This window comes from Capsella rubella, unplaced genomic scaffold (assembly GCF_000375325.1).
Source record: "Capsella rubella cultivar Monte Gargano unplaced genomic scaffold, Caprub1_0 scaffold_6, whole genome shotgun sequence".
In the NCBI taxonomy this organism is placed as follows: Eukaryota; Viridiplantae; Streptophyta; class Magnoliopsida; order Brassicales; family Brassicaceae; genus Capsella; species Capsella rubella.
The window spans coordinates 7,409,257-7,422,357 of record NW_006238918.1 but is presented as its reverse complement, the minus strand read 5'-3'; the positions used below and the strand labels follow the sequence as shown (position 1 = coordinate 7,422,357).

Sequence of the window (13,101 nt, the reverse complement as noted above, 5' to 3'; positions counted from 1 at the left end):
TTGAGATTGAGCCATCAAATTTCGAAACAATTGTAGTGATTACCAAAAAAAGTTGGAACAAAAAAAAGAAATGGAAAGAAAGAGGTCCCACCGAGACTTGAACTCGGGTTACTGGATTCAGAGTCCAATGTCCTGACCACTAGACCATGGGACCATTTTGACCATGTTCGTGAGTCTGCCCTATTGTTTAATTACATAGCTGACCCATCCGACATAAACCATCTGATGTCGTAAACAAACTCTACTAGTTCCAAACTTCCAAAGTACAGTATGTTGATTTAGAGGGAAAAAAAAAATTTATAATCTTAAACTAAACTTTAGTATCACCTATCTAAAACTGTAACAAGTTTTTATTTGTTTTTTCTACTTCTTTTTAATTTTTCACGTAGACTATTATAAATGTAGAAATTTAGATGATTTGAATTTTGGAACTATGAAATTAATGGTAAGAAGAGGAGACTTTATGGTGCATTGCTATAAGAGTAGTTAAAATATTTCGAATAGTTGCAAAAATTGTAGTATGACATGTTTGTCAATTTCTCCATGTGATTTTGCAAGTCGAAGTCAAAGACTCAAAAAAGGATAAAGAGAGTTAAACACAGAGTAGGACCTATTTTAATTTAGAGCCGTTCATCTTTATGTTTTATTTTTCTTGTATCATCATCCATCGTAGCCTCGTAGGACCTCTCTTAGCCTCACATATTATTGAAAAATTATTTACTACTCGTTTTAAATCCTATTTTAAAAATTGTTAATATTCAAACAAAATATATATATAAAAAGAAGTTAAAAGGATTTGATTTGACTGACAGAGAAGGCATATCTTGGGATGTTCTATTATTATTATTATTGTACTCTGCATGTGCCTCTCTTTCATATGCCAAACACTAGATCACAAATTTTCTATTCCCACATTTCCTAAAATTTTCACCTCTTTGCTTTTGGTTTGGAGTTTTTGTGAATTTTGGATTGGATTGTAATAAGTAATTCGTAAGTTTGTTTTAGGAACTATTAGGTTTTGATTAACAATCTTAAAATTACTAAACTTCAAGATTTTTATAGAATGTGAAGTATCTTGTCTATGTCTTGTTGAAGACAATTAGACAAAGTTAGATTTTGACATAACATAGAGGTTGTTGATAGTACATTAACTGTCTTTATATTTGACACTCATATATGTTTCCCCCCCACCAAAAAGAAAAGCCTATGCAAGAGTAGTAGATTGAATCCGGTCTAATCCGATCAAACCAGGTTAAAATTAAATCGTGATCTAAAAAAAGGATGTCTAGTAACTCTTCTTTAGAAAGCACTACAGTTTGGAAAAAGATGGATCCCATGATACCTTTTTTTGCAAGTCATTGTTTGCATTAATGAGTTAGCGGCAACAAGATTTGTTATTGATTATGGAAAAAATATATATATTGATAAACTAAAATGATTGACAAATTTGGGAAACTCGGGTTCATGAACCGTCCAAAAGAGAAGAAAATTTACATTGCCCCAATTAGACAACGCACGAAAACAAAACACACACTACACCTCACACTGTCTCCATCTCTCTCTATCTTTCATCTTCCTCCTCCACATCTCTCTCTCTCTCTCTTGCCCCAAGAAATCAAAACACAATTTCCCAGATTCAAACCCTTCTTTTTCAACTTCTGAATTTAGAATCTGAGTCTTCTCTTCTTCTTCTTCCTTCAACAGAAAAAAGCAAAAAGAAGATAAAAGAAAACATCATCTGAACTTTCTCTTTTTTTGTGTTATCTCTCTCTCTTTCACTCACTTTTAAAGTCTCCTTAAGAGATTCAAATCAAAAGAAAGACAAAATCTTCCAGAAACTGCTTCTCTGATCTTAGAAAGATGATCAACCTACTCATCATCATGACCCACTTCTCCTAAAGAGCACCAAACATTTCTACTTCTTAAACCCCTCTTTCTCATTCTTTTCTCATTTGGTACAATTGTGTTGTGTTTCTATTATAATAATAATAATCATGGAACGGAGGAAAGGTTGCAAGATCAGGAAGAGAGGTGGTTCGTCTTCTTCCTCTTCTTCTCTTGCTCGTCAAAACCGTTTGAAACGCTCCATTTTCGCCGGGAAAACAACCGCACAAGATGACGGTGGTGGCGGCGGTGGCTCAGGGACTCCGGTCAAGTCCATTACCGCTGCTAAAACTCCTGTTCTCTTATCTTTTTCGCCGGAGAAACTTCTTATAGATAATCAGTTTCTGAAAAGCAGCGTCTCGGCGAGAAAGCTAGCTGCGACTCTCTGGGAGATCAACGACGGCACAGACCCTCCTGTAAATTCCAATATAGACTACTTGGGAAGCAAGAAATCATCGAGAAACAGAGCGAAGAAACCATTAGAGTTCTCTTCCATTGATTTCCCGCCGAAATCATCCGATCCCATTTCTCGTCAGAGCTCAGAGGTTAGGGTTTGCTTCAGTTTCAAGTTTCCTCTGTTTTGTTTTCCTCATATTCTTTGTCTTGACAGTCAAAAATCTGACAGAGAATAGATCTCCGCGAAGAAGAAGATATAGTTCGTAAAAGATCAACAAATCCTCAGAAGCTACAACTAGTCGAATACAAAACCATCAATACAAGCTCGGTATGATTTGCTTTCTTAACCCTTAAAAAAAAACCTTTTCTTGCTGAAGAAGAAAGATCTGATTAGTTAAATTTCAGGTGAAAGCTCGTTTAAAGAATGTCAGCGATGGGTTAACTACGTCGAGAGAACTCGTAAAGGTCTTAAAACGTATAGGTGAGCTAGGAGATGATCACAAGACAGCAAACAAACGTTTAAACTCTGCTCTGTTATGCGAACTAGACAGAGCAAGATCTTCTCTAAAGCATCTGATGAGTGAATTCGATGCGGAGGAAGAGGAGAAACGGAGATTGATAGAGAGGCTACAAGAAGAAGCGGCGGTTGAGAGAAAGCTCCGGCAACGAACGGAGAAGATGAACAGAAGATTAGGGAGAGAGCTGGCGGAGGCTAAAGAAACAGAGAGGAAGATGAAAGAGGAGATGGAGAGAGAGAAGAGAGCAAAAAACGTTCTTGAAGAAGTTTGTGATGAGCTAGCCAAAGGTATCGGAGATGATAAGAAGGAGATGGAGAAAGAGAGAGAGATGATGCATATAGCTGATGTTTTGAGGGAAGAGAGAGTTCAGATGAAGCTTACGGAGGCGAGACATGAGTTCGAGGAGAAACACGCCGCCGTGGAACGGCTGAAGAAGGAGCTCCGGCGGGTTTTTGATGGTGGTGATGGAGAAGTATCGTCGGAGATCCGTAGGGTTTTAGAGACACTTGATGGTTCTGGTTCTGATGAGGATGATGATGATGAGGAAGAGGAGGAGAGTGATCTTAAGTCTATAGAGTTGAATATGGAGAGTGGAAGTAAGTGGGGCTATGTTGATCACCGGAGGGAAACGAGATTTGGTGTCTCCGGAGATGATGAAGACGACGATGATGATGATGAGGATCCTGTGGAGAAGAGATCAGTGATTGTTGAGAATGGAGAGAGAGATGAATCGTTAAAGACTCTGAGAGAGTACATTGTTTCGAATGTGAGATGTAACGGTCCTTCGTCAACGGAGCAGTGGAATCATCGGAATCTACCAAGCTCTGAGTTTGTGTGATTCACACACACCGGCACTAGCGCCGGCGAGAACAAAATGTATCAATTTTTTAAAATAGTATATATACATATTTATTTATTTGTAATTTATTCGATTTGGTTTTTGGATTTAAGTTCAAAAACAAAATTAATTCAAGATTTTGTTTTTTTATGTTTTGTCGTTTACAATTTAATACACGCATGTTAAACCAATTAGTCGAAATATTTACATTTTTCTGGCTACAACTCATATTTGTGTAATTAATATTTTTATTATTACATTTATATTAGTTGATATGTCAAATCCAATTAGGATTAGAGGATTATTATCGGAATTACCAATCAAATCATATGTTTGGACTAAATTGGAGGTAAAGGTAAATTGTATTATAACTTATTTGAGTTGTTAAATATTTGATAAATTATATATTTTTGGCATTGATGATTATATACACATGACATGTAAACGTCGTTTTGTTGTAAATTAAATCATACTAATAATTACAACAATTAGAAGAATTCTTTAAAAAAAGCAATAATGTGAATGTGATATAAATAATTGACTCAAGAAGGGGATTAGTTTAAAGATTTTGTTTGTTAATACAAAACGAAACAAAGACATTATTCTCTATTATTGTGTAGACATCTCTCGGACAGCATCGTTCCATCTTCCCATGTGATATTGTCTCAACTATCCGTTACGTTTCTCCCCTATAATTCGTTTTCCCGTAAAAATTTAACCAAAAAAAAAAATAATAATAATAATTAGAAGGTGAAAAGATGAAAAACAAAACTTAAAAATGGCTCATTGGCCCTTCTCTTAGGTAATACCGTAATAGGCCAAATTCTTGTGAAAATAAAAAATGCATATAACAATCAGAATTTGCTCTATGTCCCCCACAGCCCACTTAATATTATTTTTTTTGACTTCGAACCATTATGTTTGTAAAAATAAACCATTTTGATTAAATATAATATCAAATCAAATCAAAGGCTTTTTGGGAGCCAAGAATTTTATCTTAACAAATAGTAGAGTGAGAGCATTATTTGGTGCCACTAGGATAAACAATTTCTCTCGTTTATATATTGTATGAGAAAGGTCAAATGCTAAAAACATTCTACTAAATAGGTAAGAAGATATTTTGTCAGTGTGATCTTATCAAGTTTGTGTCTGGTCTATCTCTTTGTCTTTCCTTTGTCTTTCCATAAACTTTGATACATTGAACCTTTCAAATCACTGTTTTGTAGACATTCAAATTCAACTAGCAACTTGTCAGTGGACAGATCGTATCAACTTTCAAACATGGGCAGACATTTAGTCTTCGAATCCGGTTTAAGTATAGAAATTGAAACCAAATAGAACCATTCTTTGGTTTAGTTATAATTCATCCTAACAGTCACAAGAATCACAAGTTTTATGCACACATTTGAAGAACATGGAACAAACGAAACCACAAGTTTAAACGAGGGTAAGAAGACAAACTCAATATAACGGTTTGGATTTGATAATGATTACAATCCAAAAGTCTGACGTTTGTTAATATACATTTACATATACACAATGGCATCAAATTATTGAGAAAGTTTGGGTCTTTTACAATTGTCTGTTTATTTATTGACGGATTCATCTTTGGTTACCTTCGAAGTTGTGAAGCTGACAGCTTTTCTTGGATGCTCCCTTATGTTCAAGCTAAACACTTCAGGCCTCGAGTAATGCCCGACCACATCGAAATCAAACTTGGCTCGTGCTATGTCCCCAAGATCTGTCAGAGGGTTTCAGGATACGATTGGTTTTCTTCCTATGTAAGAATGAGAAAGGTAAGTGATAAACAAGTGTTTGTAATTTACCTAGATCAGCTGTGATAAGACCCTCTCCTTGGTAGTTTGGTCCAGCTAGAACAATTCCCAAAGGTGAAATGATGGAGCTTCCACCGGCGCAGACAACAGAGTCCGGTGTTAGGCTATCTTCTGAACCGGAAAACATATAATCCGGTGGAGGAGGATAGTCTTTCCGGTGACAAAACTGGTTAGCAGACAAAACAAAACATCCACCCTCAAGAGCAATGTGAGTCATCGATGCTTGCCAAGTTTCTCTAGCATCAGCAGTAGGTGCACAATAGATCTCAATGCCTGCAAAAAATCATAACAATGCAACATATCACAAGCCGCACATCTAGTACTCACAAATAGTCTGTAAATTACATTGTCTCTCTGTGGAAGCCAAAGAAAGACTAACCTTTGGCATACATTGCGGTTCTTAAAGACGGCATCCTATTTTCCCAACAAATAGCAGCACCGATCTTCCCAATGGGAGTATCGAAAACAGGGATGGTTGATCCATCTCCAAATCCCCAAATGCAACGTTCCAGAGCTGTAGGCATGAGTTTCCTGTGCTTGCCCAAGAACTGACCTTGTGAGTCAAAGAAAAGAACGGTGCAGTACAGCGTATAGCCTTCCCTCTCTATCACACCCATAACCAAGAATACTTTGTACTTCTTGGCCATTTCCGCCAATCGTTCCACTTCAGGGCCTAGGAAAAAAGATGCACAGATGAATAAATAAAATCCATTATCTCACAGTTTACACACAGTTGGTGATCCAGGAAACACTATAAGTAGAGACTGAAGCTCAAGTTCAAGCTCATTCATCTGTAAACTTAATACTACATCATTAACCTCATCAACAATGTTTGATTTAATCATTTCATTCTCTGCAATTTCAGATTATTCAAAGAAAATGAAATTCAGAAGACGATACTATCATAACCACATCAGAGGTAGCTAAAAACTTCGAACTAATTGACTAAATTTTGATAAGCTAATCGAACTATCTGTTCAGAGTTTACCAGGAACATCAATGGCGGAAGAATGGTACTTGCGAAAATCATCTCTTCCTTTAGCAGTTCGAGCACCAATGGCCAATTCGAAGCTAGAGCCACGAGGATAACCGCCGATAAAAGCCTCCGGGAACACCACGAGCTGGGAACCATTGTCCGCCGCCTCAGCAAGCAATCTCTCCGCCTTATCTACAAAATTCCAGTAGATAAATTGACCTCACTCTCTCATCGCATCAACCAATCAAAAGTGAATCAAATTTCCAGAAAGAAACAGTTCAGATTTAAAAGAAGAAAAAAAAAATTCAGAGAAAAGGAGAGAGAACCTAATGTGGCGGGAGTATCGTAGAAGACGGTCGAAGCCTGGACGACGGTAGCTCGTACGAAGAGGGAGGAGTCGGCGGCGGACATGTCAACCTCGGGGAAGATTTGATCAACGTTGACAGGAGGAGCCGCCGTGACGAGAGACATTTCTTGCTGACTGGTCATTAGAGAACGAGAGAGAGAGAGAGAGAGAGAGGAAATGAGTGGATTCTGGTATTCTAGCAGAGTATCTTTCTTTGGTTCGTATAGTTTAGTAGTAGGCCGCCTTTTTACACTAAACATGAGATTGAACTCTCTTTTTCTCTTACGTGTCAACAATTTCCAGTGTTTTCACGCGCCGGTCCGACCGGTTAACCCGTGACCCGGACATTTCTCCGGTTTGGGTTTTGTGCTAAAATCCAGCAATCGCAAAACCGCAAAAATCCAAAAAACTTCGTTATTAACCTGCGACCCGGTTGGTACAACCAGCTCACCGGGTCTCGGGTCAAAAAATTAAATTATGATTTTGAAAAAAATTATGAGTAAAATATAATATTTTAATTATTTCAAAACTCTTTTTAACCTTCTCAATCAACACATAACACATCATTTTTCGTAGTTGATCATAATTTTTCTAGTTTTTTATTTTTTCTCTTTTATTTTAAAATTTCATGGTTATCTGATGTTAAATATATATCGCTAATTGTTCATGTTTTGATTTGTGATGTTTTATTAAATTATTAGTGTGTTTTGTTTTTTTTTTATACTTCTTCTAGATTTGAAATTTTAGTCACTTTATTATTATTATTATTAGACTTTAAATTTTGTTAAATATGCTATGATCTTTATACTTTTATATTAATAAAAATATATAATATATAAATAAATTTTAATTAATTAACCCGTTGTCGAACCCGGTCAACCCAAAGATTCGGTGACCCGGAAACAAAACCGGTCCAAAGGTTAAGCCAATAAAGCAGTGGCTTGCTGCCTTGCATATTATATAATAGTTTTGGCTCTATTTTTGAAAATATTCTTGTGGTCTAACGGTTAAGGTGATACATGTTCGAAACTCCAAGTTGATTAGTTGTAGTGTTTTTTTTACATATGAAAAACGATCTTTATTTTTTTCTTTTGTTTGTGGCCTTCAAAAACACAACGACAGCTCTGCCCGGAAGCTAGTCCGGTTCACCATCCGGGTTGGGTTTAAAAACAAACATTGACAATTTCGTATTTTATCCTTTTTATAATTTTCCCTTTTTTAAATGTCAGTTTCGTATTTTCGTGACATAAAATAGAAATATGAACAATTTGTATACGAATTACAATTTTCTATGGTTAGACTTTTTCGATTGGTTAAGATTATAGAAATATTTTAACTAAACAATTCCATAAATAAAAGAAATAGAATAATAATTAAAAAAGGTCTAGATCTAACTAGGAAAAGGAAAAGGTTTCAGTATGATCTGATTTGGTTATCTGTTTGGTCAGTCACTGATTCAAGTGTCTTTCGACTAGTAAAACTAAACTAACAGTCGTAAACTGAGATTGCGTCAAAACATTAAGGGTCTAAAGTGAAATAAAACCATAATCTTTACTAGGTTTAGTGACGTGGCATTTATACGTAGACTAAGCAATACCGGGGAAACACGTATGCAAAAAACCCATATGTGTGCACCTGTGAAGTGTTCCAATCGAAGCAAAACTATTCAAAGCTAAGTAAGTGAGAAAGAGCGAAGCAAAAGAAAAAAAAGAAAAAAAAAAAAACAAATTCCGTTAGATAGAGAGGTTCTGGAGAATTCCCGGTGAGCGGTGAGTTGAGTATTAACGCTCCTCGTGGCGACTGTAGTGAACGCGCGAGCCTTCATGGAAGCGGAGGCGATTGGGGTGTCTAAGGCGACGGCGGCGTCAGTGGAAGCGTCGACGGTGTTTCCTGGGTTTAAGTTTTCGCCGACTGATGTGGAGCTGATTTCGTATTACTTGAAGCGGAAGATGGATGGTTTGGAGAGGTCCGTCGAGGTTATACCGGACGCTGACATTTACAATTTCGAGCCTTGGGATTTGCCCGGTTTGTCTTCCAACCGATCCATTCTTTTTTTTGGGATGTGTGTCTTCGTTTACTTCGTTTTGAATTATTTTAGTTAATTTATTTCTCTTTTTTTTTTTTTTTTTTTTTTTTTGGGTACATATTGATATCTGGAGACAGAATTGTTGAAACTTAAGCTACTTTTGGATCAATTTGAAGTTGTGAATTATGATTTCAGTATGATATGACTCGGTTAATCCCGTCTTATTTATATACTGCTTGGTGTAGAATTCGATATCTTGGCCTGTGACATGCTTTGGTTGCTTTAATTCATGGTTCTCTCTTACTTGAATCTGTAAGCGTTGTCCTGTTTCGAAAAGTCCATACCTTTGGCAATTGTAGGACTGTGTCTTTGCTCCATGATACCTTCTCTTAGATTATGTTTAGTGTTTCTATTTTTTGTTGGCTTTGGAAATTGACAAAAAAAAAAAAATTGTGTCTTTCTTTCCAGATAAGTCGATTGTTAAATCTGATAGCGAGTGGTTCTTCTTCTGTGCCCGTGGCAAAAAGTATCCACACGGTTCACAGAACAGGAGAGCAACAAAGATGGGATACTGGAAAGCCACTGGGAAAGAACGTGATGTGAAGTCGGGTTCTGAGGTCATTGGAACAAAGAGGACGCTTGTTTTTCATATTGGTCGTGCACCAAAAGGCGAAAGAACTGACTGGATTATGCACGAGTACTGCATGAAAGGAGTATCTCTGGTAAACTGTTCCTAAGAGTTTGTTTGTCTTAAATTCATTATTAAAATTACATAAGAGGCGACTTTGCCTACTCGAGTGGTTACTTTTGAGGAAATTAAAATAGTTTACTTCAATAGTGTTTCTGATTTTAAGAGTCTCCAAGACGTTTAGATGAGGAATACTGTAACGTTTTAGGATTTTGTTCTTTGGCTTGAGTTGATTGATTAATATCTGTACATTCTAGGATGATGCTATGGTTGTTTGCCGGGTCAGGAGGAACAAAGAATATCATAGTGGTACAAGTCAGAAGACACCACAGCCAAATTTAGCAGCCGAGAAACATGTTACTTTGCAAAATGGTGCTACTAGTTCAGAGAGCCCATCTGATTGGGACAACTTGGTTGATTTTTACCTAGCAGATGAGTCAGGGGAGAAATTACTTGCTGAGATGGCAGAATCATCAGAAAATCTACAGGTTTGTCACCTTCTTTTTGTTTACTTTCTTCCCCATTTGTCATTGGGGAACAAGATCAACCATTGAGGATTATACGTTATGTATAGCGCATGAATGGAAGATGGTAATCACATGTTTTTTTTGATAACACTCTTCCATGTAAATATGATACGACAGATATATCCATGTAAAGTCCAGTCTCAAAGCTTTTGGATGGTGGTTCTTGATTCTCGTTCTTAATCAATTTTGTGTGTTTAGGTGCATAATGACGAGGATTTCTTTGCGGATATACTGAAGGACGAAATCATCAATCTTGATGAAGCGGTGAAGACAGGGAACACACCAAACGAAATCCCAACACTTGAATCAGCATCAATGGAGATAAGGGTACTTCCTTTGCCGAATGTGATAGACAAACAAATGTCTTCTTTGTTAGAAGAAAGGCCATCACAGAAGAAGAAAGGACAAGATACCTCGGAATCATTATCGAGCTGCTTCGTGGGTCTATACTCGATCAAATCAGTGAACAGGGCACGATGGGACGTAATTATATGTGTAGTTGCTCTGATAGCAATGTTGTTTTATCTAGAATAAACCTTTTATGGAAAAGTAGTAAACCAGTGTTCCTAAGTGTGTTCCTTCTCGATGCGATGTTTGCAAGAAAATATAGATGATGTTTTTTTTTGTGTGTAGGCGGTTTATGTTTCTTGAGTTTTATGTTCTACAATTCTACTCCAAATCTACCAATTTAAACCGGTGAAATTCGAAATCTCGAACACAGAAGAAAGTGTTGGTGTGGTTTAGTGAGAACTGATAAATGATGGGGCAATTTAGTAAATTAGTACTTTTCCTAGTTCCGTACTCTTCTCTCTTTTCTCTTCCAGACGGTTTGCACTAAGATTTGTAGATTTCTCGCCGCCATTAAAACCTCTGCTTTGCGTTTTTCTTTCTCTCTTCCTCCTGCACGAGTACCCATTTCTGGAGAAGAAGACAAGGTTCCTACACAACTCCATTAAATCGATTTAATCGATCAGTTTCTTCAATTTTCGCGCAACGCCGGAAACAAAAACCCTAGGGAAGACGAGGATTTCGATAATGAAGTTTGCTTTCGCTGTTCAAATTCGATCGGTAAGGAGATTATTTTCAATTTCGTTTTGGTGGTGCTGAGGAAATCAATTTTGTATGTAGCTCTTAGGTTTGTCCTTAGTAGTTAAAAGAAGAATTGAGGATTCGTGTTGAAATCTAAAGGCCATTGATGGATTTTGCATTTTTTGTTATAGTAGTATCTTACACTGATTGAATTGTTCTACTTTTGATTCTGTTTTAGAAACTTTTGAACTGGTGGGTGAGTTTTTTTTTAGTTATTTTTAATTAGGCGTGTTCTTGGATATGTGTGTTTGGGGTAGTATGAAATGGGTATTGTTATTGATTTTTGTGAATTTGGAACAGGTTTTGTAGGAGCTGAATAGAGAAAATGTCGAGGCCGATCATGCTTGTGTTTCTTCTGGTCATACTCATAGTCACTTCTCAGTTTGAATGGAGGCAACCACTTCTTGAGCTTGATGCAGCTCCTAGCTTGTCTCAGAAACATCAGCAAATTGCAAAGAGGGAAGAAGCTGTCAAGGAGAAGGTACTTCTTACTTGTGTTCTAAATCATTTTTTTGGAAGTTCTGTGTGTCCTCAATAGTAGATGTGCTTTCAGTTGTAGGTGAATGATCTGTATTGGTCTTGGAATCGTGACTTATAGATTAGTAAACTTCAGAAGAGATAAAGAGTTACTTGCCTTAATATGTTCCGATTCTAGAGATTCCTAAATCTGCATCACGGGCCATTTTTTCTATACCTTGGTTTGGCTTTTTATTGGCAATGAAATACATCTAGTTACATGGGACTTTTGCGAAAAAACTTTAGCCTTTTCATGGGATTAGATTTCATATCTTTACTTCATTTCCTCTTTAGAGAATATGTCTGGAATCCATCAGTGTTTGATCAGAGTTCTTAGTGTCGCTTAGAAATATTGGTATCAGCCGTCTGTTGTGTTTTCCCTGATTGCATCAAATAAATAACGTTAGTGGAGAAAATTATAGTATAGAAACTTATGTCTTGCAAGCTGCAACCTTAAAGCTCCATTGGATGTATGCTAACCTCAAGTTTCGGCATAGTTTTGAACCTTGATATACATACATATTCAAATGGAAGACCTGACAATTTCGAACTCTTCTTTTGTTAATTAATGGGTTACAGATCATCTTGTCACAAGAGAGACATATCCAGAGGCTAAATGACCTTGTACGAATTCTTCAAATGCAGTTACAGCGATGCAAAGGAGAGAACGAGACACGAAACGCCACAGAAACCACCCATCTAAACAGACAGTTCATTGAACTCGAGAGGAAACACATCGTGGAAGACTAATATTTCCTCTATGTAACAACAACTCTACTAAATAACCCATAATGGTACGTAAAAAAAGACTGTTGTAATTTATTTCTGTCTTGTCAAAAACCTTGACGATGATGTTTTGATTAGGAGGATCACCTTATTCATGAGAAATGTTGGGAAGTACTTGTAATAAAATTTGAGAACTAGGGTGCGTGTAATATTTGTACTTATTATGGTTGATTCTATCATTTATCTTACAAAAAAAAAAGTGAAACACACATGAAACACAAGCGATGTCTTCATCTTTGTAAAGTCAAAACTTTTTAGGTTGTGTTGTTAGATTTTACTTTGACTGCATATGATGACAAAAGCAATCTTATGTCATACGAATGTCATATGTTATTTTAAATGGTTTGCATGATTCCATCGGTCAGAGCTTTCTCTCTATAATTAGACAACAGCCACAAACTCCATATTTGTTCTCTGTATATATATATATAAGTCAAACAAAACCAAATCCCATATGGGAATTTTCACCAACTCATTAAATACTTACTTCCTTTTGTTTCGCTATCTGAAGTCAATAATAATCTTAACAGTCAAAAAGCCATTGTTGGCCGTGCGTCCTAGCTATTCCAAATTCTTAGTCACCCATTTTAATCAATTTTTTCAACAATAATTATGAAAATTGTATCCCTATAAGACTTTTGAAAAACATTATTTTTGGATTTTTTATTTATAATAT

The 13,101-nt window shown here is 36.4% G+C and overlaps 4 protein-coding genes and 1 non-coding gene across 5 annotated transcripts; 3 read left to right on the top strand and 2 right to left on the bottom strand.

Moving 5' to 3' along the window:
* Positions 1–82: 82 nt before the first annotated feature.
* Positions 83–154, bottom strand: TRNAQ-CUG. Its single transcript has one exon. It is a non-coding gene; the product is annotated as a tRNA-Gln (tRNA).
* Positions 155–1,590: 1,436 nt separating this feature from the next.
* LOC17882328 (uncharacterized protein At5g41620) lies at positions 1,591–3,731 on the top strand. Its single transcript, XM_006289102.2, has 3 exons — positions 1,591–2,429; positions 2,510–2,608; positions 2,686–3,731. Exons 1-3 carry the CDS (start codon positions 1,995–1,997, stop codon positions 3,634–3,636), a joined length of 1,485 nt encoding a protein of 494 aa, XP_006289164.1. The 5' UTR covers positions 1,591–1,994; the 3' UTR covers positions 3,637–3,731.
* A 1,350-nt stretch (positions 3,732–5,081) lies between these two features.
* Positions 5,082–6,999, bottom strand: LOC17881917 (bifunctional nitrilase/nitrile hydratase NIT4). Its single transcript, XM_023781589.1, has 5 exons — positions 6,774–6,999; positions 6,460–6,639; positions 5,851–6,144; positions 5,463–5,744; positions 5,082–5,377 (listed from the first exon to the last, which is right to left on the bottom strand). Exons 1-5 carry the CDS (start codon positions 6,934–6,936, stop codon positions 5,223–5,225), a joined length of 1,074 nt encoding a protein of 357 aa, XP_023637357.1. The 5' UTR covers positions 6,937–6,999; the 3' UTR covers positions 5,082–5,222.
* Positions 7,000–8,481: 1,482 nt separating this feature from the next.
* On the top strand, positions 8,482–10,685 carry LOC17881140 (NAC domain-containing protein 89). Its single transcript, XM_006288063.2, has 4 exons — positions 8,482–8,818; positions 9,288–9,541; positions 9,765–9,995; positions 10,233–10,685. The coding sequence occupies exons 1-4, from the start codon at positions 8,617–8,619 to the stop codon at positions 10,566–10,568; spliced, it is 1,023 nt and encodes a 340-aa protein (XP_006288125.1). The 5' UTR covers positions 8,482–8,616; the 3' UTR covers positions 10,569–10,685.
* A 164-nt stretch (positions 10,686–10,849) lies between these two features.
* Positions 10,850–12,604, top strand: LOC17882165. The gene is made up of 3 exons (XM_006288877.2): positions 10,850–11,102; positions 11,424–11,604; positions 12,219–12,604. Exons 2-3 carry the CDS (start codon positions 11,449–11,451, stop codon positions 12,387–12,389), a joined length of 327 nt encoding a protein of 108 aa, XP_006288939.1. The 5' UTR covers positions 10,850–11,102; positions 11,424–11,448; the 3' UTR covers positions 12,390–12,604.
* The last annotated feature ends 497 nt before the right edge of the window (positions 12,605–13,101 follow it).

Coding starts and splice junctions, on each gene's coding strand:
- LOC17882328 (XM_006289102.2), top strand. CDS start 1,995: ATGGAACGGAGGAAAGGTTGCAAGATCAGGAAGAGAGGTGGTTCGTCT. Junction 2,430..2,509: donor TTTCTCGTCAGAGCTCAGAG/GTTAGGGTTTGC, acceptor AAAATCTGACAG/AGAATAGATCTCCGCGAAGA. Junction 2,609..2,685: donor AAACCATCAATACAAGCTCG/GTATGATTTGCT, acceptor GTTAAATTTCAG/GTGAAAGCTCGTTTAAAGAA.
- LOC17881917 (XM_023781589.1), bottom strand. CDS start 6,936: ATGACCAGTCAGCAAGAAATGTCTCTCGTCACGGCGGCTCCTCCTGTC. Junction 6,145..6,459: donor TTCCGCCATTGATGTTCCTG/GTAAACTCTGAA, acceptor CTTTTTTCCTAG/GCCCTGAAGTGGAACGATTG. Junction 5,745..5,850: donor AACCGCAATGTATGCCAAAG/GTTAGTCTTTCT, acceptor GATTTTTTGCAG/GCATTGAGATCTATTGTGCA.
- LOC17881140 (XM_006288063.2), top strand. CDS start 8,617: ATGGAAGCGGAGGCGATTGGGGTGTCTAAGGCGACGGCGGCGTCAGTG. Junction 8,819..9,287: donor CGAGCCTTGGGATTTGCCCG/GTTTGTCTTCCA, acceptor CTTTCTTTCCAG/ATAAGTCGATTGTTAAATCT. Junction 9,996..10,232: donor AATCATCAGAAAATCTACAG/GTTTGTCACCTT, acceptor TTGTGTGTTTAG/GTGCATAATGACGAGGATTT.
- LOC17882165 (XM_006288877.2), top strand. CDS start 11,449: ATGTCGAGGCCGATCATGCTTGTGTTTCTTCTGGTCATACTCATAGTC. Junction 11,605..12,218: donor AAGAAGCTGTCAAGGAGAAG/GTACTTCTTACT, acceptor AATGGGTTACAG/ATCATCTTGTCACAAGAGAG.